The following is a 9,159-nucleotide window of genomic DNA, read 5'->3' as shown; positions in this document are numbered from 1 at the left end:
ATGTCGTCACAAGATGGCCATCACAAGATGGCTGTGCGCACAACAGAAACGGGGCCCATCAGGGGAGGGCAGCTGTGGGTGATTAAGCCGGCAGGGGAGGGCAGTTGGGGGCATTAGCAGGCAGGCAGGTGAGTGGGTAGGAGCCAGTGGTCCTGGATTGTGAAAGGGATGTCTGACTACTGGTTTAGGCAGGGATCAGGCCTAAACTGGCAGTCAGACATCCCCCGAGGGGTCCCAGATTGGAGAGGGTGCAGGCGGAGCTGAGGGACATCCCCCTCCTGCATGAATTTTGTGCACTGGGCCTCTAGTAGAGGTATAAAATCACAGAGGGGTCACATTTTACTGACAACTGAATCTCTACCAATATACTATTTTATACAAATAAAAATGTATAATATTAACTATACAAAGTCTATTAGCATTTACATAAAACTATTTCAACAGGTATTTTGTAATTTAGTAAATATGGAAAACAATTAAAGTCACTGAGCATTAGTTAAAAGTATCAGCTTTAAATGCAGACACATGCATACATGCATGGAATCAATCAATCAAGCACTAATATTCCAAACTTGAAAAATCACTAATTTGCAAAATACTGTTTTTAAAAATAGTGATAAGAAAGTTAGGTTAAAAAGCTGAAACTTGAAATTTTTTAGCTTAGATCCAGAAAATATCAGCAAATTGAGAATTTTAAGAATGACCACCATATTTTGTTGGATGTGACTGCTCCACAATTAATACTACATAAATCACAAAAGCATAATTTTCTGTTGTTTAAACAATGACTTTCTTGCTAGTTTTAACTATAGTTTTATAACTCTAAAGAAAGATGCTAACAATTTGCATAAGTGGGTAGAACATATGATTCAAATACCAATATAATGTTACTTCAAACAATTAGGAACTTTATCTCTCTGTTAGCCAAGAGGCCAAGTCACCCACAGTAACTTTCCTGTAATAACAAAGAGAATGCATTTCACCTCTTAAATCTGAGTCATAGGCCTGGCTCTCTCGTGAACTAACAATGCCAAGGTGATTTCTTTGGCTTTCCAAGGTTTTCATTTCCTCAGCTATAGAATTGAAGGAGTTTGGTTAAGGTGGCTTGTAAGAGCCTTTTCCACTAAAAACATACTACATAAATAAGTCAGCTTAGGACTACATGCTTTGGGAAGAAATTTTAGATAGAGTAAGAAGTACGTTTTTTAAAAGTAGGTAGACTTTTTTTTTCTACCTGTGCAATGGCATCATTCAGAACTCCTCTATACTGTTGTTCAGGAAATTTTTTCCTCATGAAAAGTCAATATAATGACTGACACTATTAAAAAGTCTGAAAATCAAGCATCTAACAATAAAAATATTGTTTAAAAATGTTAAAGGGTTTGTGACATCTGGGTTAAAAAGTGGTGTACCACTACCAGTTGGAATACCAGCCTTTACATTTTTTAAAATGCAAGTACAGTTGGCATAAAATTTTATATTGATTACTAGAGGCCTGGTGCACAAAAATTTGTGCACTGGAGGTGTCCCTCAGCCTGGCCTGCGCCCTCTCATAGTCTGGGAGTCCTCAGGGGATGTGGTACTGTCGCTTCTGTGGGAGGCGACCAGGCCATCCAATCAGGGGACGGCATCGCCCCCATCTGCAGGAGGTGACCAGACAGATTGATCAGGGGATGGTGCCAGCCCGCCTTATAGCCCCTCAGCTGCCGCTGGTCACCGCTTTCCAGGCCCCCCCCCCCCCCGCCCGGCCCCCATCGCCATTCCTTCCCTCTGCCCACTGGCAAGCACTTTGGCTGGCCTGGTGCTGCCTGCTCGCTGCCCCCCCCCCCGCCTCCCCACCCCCTCTGCTGACTGGTCATTCCACTGTTCAGTTGATTTGTATATTATGCTTTTATTATATAAGATATTCATTTCAGGTGTACAATATAGTGATTTGACATTTTTATATCTTACAATGTGAGTATCCCACTAAATTTTAAGAGTTAAGATTTGGGGTAGAGGGAAAAATAACTAAAACATGGCATCATTTAAGCCATTCTGTCAAATGTGTATTAAATGCACACCAATTGCATTTCAAAGAATTTTAAATTCTTTGAAATACTATCCAGAAAGCAAATCTAATGAAAACTGATTTTCATAGAAGAGATGATTCCTTCCACTAAAACACTACACAAAAACACATTATCTTGAATGAATTGAATAAATAAGTCCCATCATGACTGAAAATGTTCTATGATCTAGTGTGTTTTCTCTATTCCAGTGGTGCATGTACATTCTTCCCTAGTCTAATGGGTTCTTCTTTTCTGTCCTCATCACAAGAACCTCTTCATAGCTTTCAGGTGAGTACTCTTCCAGGTTTCTTACAAATTCTACTTGCCTCAAAGTTACAAGAAAAATTATTCCAGGCCCATTTGTTTTGGTCATTAACAAGGACAACACAATTTTCTTTCTGATGGTTATTGGGTTCACTCTTATGCCAGAATCTGAAATGGAAAAAAAAAGTATATGTAATACACACACACACACACACACACACACACACACACACACACTGTGTTTGTCAGGGGACTATGCAGAGAAAATGACCCTTAAATGCCCTTAAGTGAGAAATTTAGAGCTGCACTGCCCAACACAAGTGTAGTAGTAGTTTACTAGTATAGAGGTTACACTACACATGGTGCTGAGTAAGCACTTTTACATTGATATGCTCCACCCAAACATGAATTCTGCTTGCTACCTTCTTCCCACCTTTGCCTGTAAAGCTTTTTCATCCCAGTCAATATACTCACTCCATACGCGGGTTAAATGGCATACTGTCCACCCATTGCCAAAGACCTTCAGGATTCTCATGTGAAAGTCCCAGGAAATATGAAAATCGTCTATCCAAAAATTGAGTAATAAAGTTCTGTATTAAAAAAATTATAAATTCTTATAAATTTATTTGCATTTATCATATGAGACATGATAGGAAAAGAGGAAAGAGGTTGAATAGATTACTACTTAAGCAAAAAGGGTTGGCACCAGATGGATCTGTTTTCATATCCTGCCTCTGCTGATTACTGTGCAATGTTAGAAAGTGCTTTAATCTCACCAAACCCTAGTTTCCTTATCTTCAAAAGAGACAATTCCACTACTTCACTGAGTTATTTTGAAGATTAACTGAGATCTACTTGCAAATTACTTAGCAAATGTTTAATAGGATCTGATTATCAGGAACTTTTGTTTTTAAGTTTTCCCTCTTTAATTGTTTGTATAGTTTATTAAATCCCATTTTATTCAAAGAGTCCGCCTATAGATTGCAAGGCCATGAAAACAGAATTCTCCAGGAAATCCTTGTGATCAACAAAAGGGTAGAATGTGAGTTGTGGTACATATATGGAAATATATTACATGAGAAAATAAATTTCCATTTTTACATTAAGATTTTCTTATTTAAAATTACAACCATACATCTGAATTATTTTTTCTATGCTTTATCCTGTAGCTCTTTTAGTATCAATTAACCATTCATTTATTCACTTAATCACCAAACAGTTATTAAGACCTAGCCAGAGTGCCTAGCACTGTGCAGGACATTAGCGATACAAAGATGAGTAAGGCATGGCCTCAGCCTTCTACAAAGTGGAAATCATTGGAAGAAATGGAGTATTAAGCAGACAATTGCAGGACACTAACATAAGTGCCATGATCACACAATGCACAAAGTACCATAAAATACCTCCAACTTAGAGTAGGGAGGGTGGAGTAGGGAAGATGGTCAGGGTAGTTTCCTCTAGGAAATAATACATGAATGACATCTGGAAAGATCCAAAGAAGTTGGTCACATTAAGAAAATAATAGAGGACCCAGCCAGTGTGGTTCAGTGGTTGAGCATCAACCCATGCACCAAGAAGTCACCGGTTCAATTCTCAGTCAGGGCACATGCCCAGGTTGCTGGCTTCATACCTGGTGGGAGCTGTGCAGGAGGCAGTCAATCAATGTCTCTCTCTCTCTTTCTTCTCTCTCTCTCTCTCTCTCTCTCTCCCCCCTTTCCTCTTTCTCTAAAAATCAATTTAAAAAACAAACAACAACAACAAAAACACACACAGAGAATATAAGAGTGGAAGAAAAGGCTTTCCAGGCAGATGCAACAGATGAAGCAAAGGCACAGAAATATGGCAGAGCAGAAAAAGTCCTCTCTCTCCGCAAAGAGATTCAAAGCAGCAGAGAAACTGACGGGAGCCTCCCCACATACCTGCTCAGCTTCTGTGCTGATGGTGACCAGGTGGGCCCCTAGCCCGGTACAGTTCCTTCCACTCTCCGCCCATGTCTTGTTGTCATGAAAAGGAAAATAGCAGCTGGACTGGAAGGCTCTCCAGCCAATAGGACAGCAATTCCAGGTGTCCCCTCATGAGGATATTGAAATAAAAATTAGTTACAACATATTCTTTCAGAAGGGATGATCATTTTTCAGTATCCCTGCATCTATTTGCATTTACTTTTAAAGTGTTTTCATAACAAAGCGTTTTACAGGACATTTTATCTAAAGGGTGTGAAGAACCTACTAAAACTCTCAAGCATTTACCCATTCTTCAAAATGAGACTTTATAAATTCCAGAATAATAAAAGCAATAAAGACGAGAGTCCGAGGGAACAGTCCTTATGATATGTCTGAATCAAAAGATATGGAATTAAAGTATACATTCTCCAGTTATTTGACTGATGACAATCATGAGAAATAGTTCTATCTCAATTACTGATGTGTACTCTTGTGCCAGATTCTCAATTATGTTATTTTAATCTCTCCTGGTTGACTACAGATCTACTTTAAATCCGATTGTGAATTCTAATGGAAGTGGAAATGAGAAAGAAATTCTCTTATGTGTCTCTGCCATCTGTACCTTTCAGGTCTGATTTTTCCTCGATGCATGTCAGCTTCATGCGGTGCCCTCCTAACTTGGACACTCCAGTGCTTCTCTTACAGCGCAGAAAGTTGGTATGAGTCACTGTCAAGGAGAAAAAAAAGTTCATTTCCTTTTCCTATATAGTCACTTAATTTGGAAAATGGGAGCTGACTGCTCTAATCTTTCTCTTATCCTAATAGTTAGGGCCCTCACATTCTCTTTTCTCCCTATGCAGTTTCTCTGTTGCAGCTCCAGGTGAATTGGTTGATATTGTTGAAATTAATATTTTTATTATAATACTAGAGACCTGGTGCATAAATTCTTGCATTGGGGCGGGGGGGGGGGGCTCCCTCAGCCCAGCCTGTGCCCTCTCGTAATCTGGGACCCCTCGGGGAATGTCCAACTGCCAATTTAGACCCTTCCTTCCCCAGTTGCTGGTTGCCAGCTTGGGCCTTCCTTCATTCCGCACCACCCCCTGGTGGTCAGTGCACGTCATAGCGAGTGATAGAACTCCCAGTCTCCCGGTAGAACTCCCGAGGGGACAATTTGCATATTAGGCTTTTATATATATAGATTATCCATTTTGTGCTTTATGGGGGTAGTTTTTCAAACCTTTATGTGCATGTGCTTTTAAGCATATTTTTCTTTTAGACTTGGTGTTAGAGTGACGATTTTTGGTGAACACTGGGATATTTCTACAGTTTTATGAGCCTTTTGGTACATGATATGAGACAGGAGACTAATTTCATTTTTAAAATATGGATAATCAATTGTGTCTACACCATTAATTAAATAATAAAACTACCCTTTTCCTATAACCCTGCAATTGCCCCTTCTGTTTTATATAAAGAATTTATATATGCAGAATCTGTTACTAAGCTCTCTATTATTTTCTTCTGGTCTATTTGCCTTTATTTGCACTTATAATACTTTAATTATAATAACCTTATATAAGGTCTTGATATCAGAAAGAACAGGTCTTCCAACTATTCTTTTTAAAGCCAGACTTTTTAAAGTCCATCTGAAAGTTGTTTTTTTGCTGGGTACTCTTTACTCATACAAGGCAGCCCTTTGCAATCCTACTCCAAAATGAGGACTGATTTACTGATCACCAACTTTCACATGTATAGATAAGGGCCTAAATTCTCGTTTCCTGACACAAGGCAGCAGCATCAAAGAACAGCAGATCTAGTATGTAGATTTGAATCTTAAATCAGAGACCCTGAAGACATCGTAGCTTAATATGTTGAGGAAAATCAAGATAACAAAATGTTTGGCACAACTTTATAAAATTTGTTTAGGGAAATATTTCAAGGAGATCTCTACTTTTGCTAACTTACCCAAACAGTTTGCAATACAGCAGGCACCAAGAAGTGAGATGAAAACAATAGCAATGACCCAAGAGATTAGCTGGAAATGCTGGCCTCCTTCTACCAGGACAAAAAGAAAGATAAATCGGTTACTCCCTTTTCAGCTCCAAGAGCTAGGGAACTAATTCTATCAAGGAACAAGCTAAATATGAGATTATCCAAAACTGTTTCAGATGTGGAGGAGAGCTTAAAGACTTTTCCTGAATAAATCCATTTCAGAGTTTATAAATAAATAAGTAAATAAATAACATGTAAACTTTTTTAATAGGAAAGGCTTTTTATAAGGAAGACACAAAATTCAAAAATTGTAAAAATTGATAACTTGAGTACATAAAAATTAAAATTTCTGCCTGGCTGGAGTGGCTCAGTTGGTAGAAACATTGTCCTGTACACTGAAAGTTTCAGGTTTGATTCCCTGGTTGGGTATATACAGAAGGCAACCAGTTGATGTTTCTCTCTCACATCAATATTTCTCTCTCTCTCTCTCTCTCTCTCTCTCTCTCTCTCTCTCTCTCCCTCTCTCCCTCTCTTCCTCCCTCCCTCCTTTCCTCTCTCTAAGTATGGTCTCGGGTGAGGATTATAAATAAAAAATAAAAAATAAAGCTATGATATCTTTAAAAACATTAAAACTTCTATATAACAATGTTAAAACAAAAGGAATACCTGGAAAAATTATGGCACAAAATTAATATCCAGACTGTATAAAGAATTTTTAAAATTAATTAGAAAACAGCAAAAATTTGATGAAAATTTAATTAGTTGAAATTATAAATGGCCATTAAACAAATAAAAATATGCTCAATCAGAGAAATGTAAACTAAAACATCATGGTATGATTTTTTTTCACATATCAGAGTTTTTAAAGTAAGTTAAAAATATAACATCCTAGGTAAGAAAATAAATGCTACTGCTGAACTATAAATTAGAAAGCCATTTAGACAGATTGTTAGCAACATTTATCAATTTTTAAATGCATTATATTTGCCACAACAATTTCATTTTTAAATTATACTTTACATTCAGTATTATTTTGTAGTAGCTTCAGGTATTCAACATAGTGGTTAGATAATCATATACTTTACAAATTTCATTTTTAGAGATTTGTCCTATAGAAATAACTAAATTTATTTCTATTAAAGGATATTCATTGGAGCACTTTGGAAATAGAAAAAGCACTGAAACCTAATACTTGTATATGTATTGTCAATAGTAGATATTTTAAACTATGATGAATCCATATGATAGAATTCTATATGGTAATTAAAATAGTCATGTTTATCAGTATGTATTGTCATTAAAAATCTCCAAGACCTATTGTTGCATAAAAAAAGTTTTTTTTCAGTACCATCATTCATTATGGGTCCATTGAAGTTTGCCATGGTGTGATGATGAGATAAAGTGAAACATTAATTTTAAAATTACATATTTCTGCATATGCTCTATATATTTCTCAAAACATTATTTAATGTTCTCATAACACAAATCCATTTGTGTCACTTTAGTAAAACATAAAATGGGAAAGTTAAAGCCTCAGGAACAGCCTTAGTCAGGATGTTTTCTATATCTTGTCTCACTCCCCTTTAAATGAACCTTCCCAAATTACTCTCTTCCCTTCCATCTCGTTTTTCTTTTATACTTTATATACTTTAACTCCTCTCTTGGCCCAATTTATGTTTTACAAAGAAGTTTCTATTACCCAGTGTATTAGAATCTATTTATAGCCTTTTTCTTCATCAAAGTCATTCTCATTTTCTTCCACCTTCTCCTCCCCATATCATCATTTTTAATCTTCACAACTACAACTATCAATTTTATTTTTAAATCTTAGTCATAATTTTATCTGCCTCTTTAAAATTAAAAAGAGAGAAGTACTCACGTTTATTTTGAGATCCTTCTTGCCCCATTGTGTGTTAACTCTCTTGCTGTCCAGTGTTTGGGAAAAACAGAAGCTTCTTATATTTTTTCCAGGGTCTATTTCTGTGGATAAAATAATATATTCAGAAATACTTGAGATTAGACCTCAGTCTTACTATTCCGGTGAGACTATAAAGCTCTCAATGTAAAAGACTCAACTCAAAAGAAGAAGTCTTTCTAAAAGTGAGTTTCCTTTGATTCACTCTGGGAGATGGAGCAAAGAAAAAAGGAAATTGAGAAAGCAACATCCAAAACAGTTAGTAGAAATTTCCATAAGTATCTTGAGATCAGTAATTAATGAATCATGTGGAATTATTCTATTTATTTTTATTTATCTAAACATAAAAATTAGCAGGACCATAACAGAATAATCATTATATCTAATAAAAATTTAATGCATCTGACAGACTTGGAACAGTTACTGCTGCTGCTAAGGTTCCAGTATAGATGTAAGAAAAAGGGTACTTGCACTTTCTGTCTGTCTGTTTGTGGCAGCCAACCTTGAATGCGGGGGTACAGTAGAAAAACATGAAGCTATTACAACTCGGAAATTGCCTTGTAAACAGTTGAAGAGCCCATTTTACTCCAAAGGAGAATCTAAAATACAAGTTAACAAGTGAAAAAAAATTAATGAACATGCTCTCATTTTTCTCTTTTTCTGGATTTTATATTTTCAAGGCAGTTACATGCTTGAGGTAAGCTTTGCCCCAGAAAGTCCTCTGTAGTTAGCATGTTGTGTGCAAAACGGTAAAAACAATGTGACCAATGATCAAAAGCTTTTAATGCACACAGTGTATATACATTGCATGTAAAGACACAAAAACCTTTGTTTTGGTGTTGAGAAAGAGGTGGTGGAGCTATTGATTAAATTCCAAAATTTTCATAGATGAGAGAAAATAGTATGGTTGCTGCAAAGGAAATGAGTGTGACATCTTGTGATAAAGTCATCATCAGGGTCCCTGACTTCATTTACTGTGCTGTCATGCACTGAA

General features: G+C 36.6%; 1 protein-coding gene across 1 annotated transcript; it reads right to left on the bottom strand.

Moving 5' to 3' along the window:
* Positions 1-1,871: 1,871 nt before the first annotated feature.
* CLEC4D (C-type lectin domain family 4 member D) lies at positions 1,872-8,362 on the bottom strand. The gene is made up of 7 exons (XM_054718531.1): positions 8,327-8,362; positions 8,130-8,230; positions 6,224-6,313; positions 4,881-4,985; positions 4,235-4,386; positions 2,790-2,905; positions 1,872-2,483 (listed from the first exon to the last, which is right to left on the bottom strand). Exons 2-7 carry the CDS (start codon positions 8,155-8,157, stop codon positions 2,336-2,338), a joined length of 639 nt encoding a protein of 212 aa, XP_054574506.1. The 5' UTR covers positions 8,158-8,230; positions 8,327-8,362; the 3' UTR covers positions 1,872-2,335.
* Positions 8,363-9,159: the final 797 nt, after the last annotated feature.

The sequence above is a fragment of the Eptesicus fuscus genome, chromosome 7 (genome assembly GCF_027574615.1).
Source record: "Eptesicus fuscus isolate TK198812 chromosome 7, DD_ASM_mEF_20220401, whole genome shotgun sequence".
Lineage (NCBI taxonomy): Eukaryota > Metazoa > Chordata > Mammalia > Chiroptera > Vespertilionidae > Eptesicus > Eptesicus fuscus.
The sequence above is the reverse complement of the archived record's forward strand: the minus strand, read 5'-3'. Positions and strand labels throughout refer to the sequence as shown.

What these genes read in the sequence shown, in the direction of transcription:
- CLEC4D (XM_054718531.1), bottom strand. Translation starts at nt 8,157, where the DNA reads ATGGGGCAAGAAGGATCTCAAAATAAAC. An exon ending in GGAAAAATCAGACCTGAAAG is followed by an intron (nt 4,387 to 4,880) that starts GTACAGATGGCA and finishes TATCCTCATGAG; the next exon opens with GGGACACCTGGAATTGCTGT. An exon ending in CCATTTAACCCGCGTATGGA is followed by an intron (nt 2,484 to 2,789) that starts GTGAGTATATTG and finishes TTTCCATTTCAG; the next exon opens with ATTCTGGCATAAGAGTGAAC.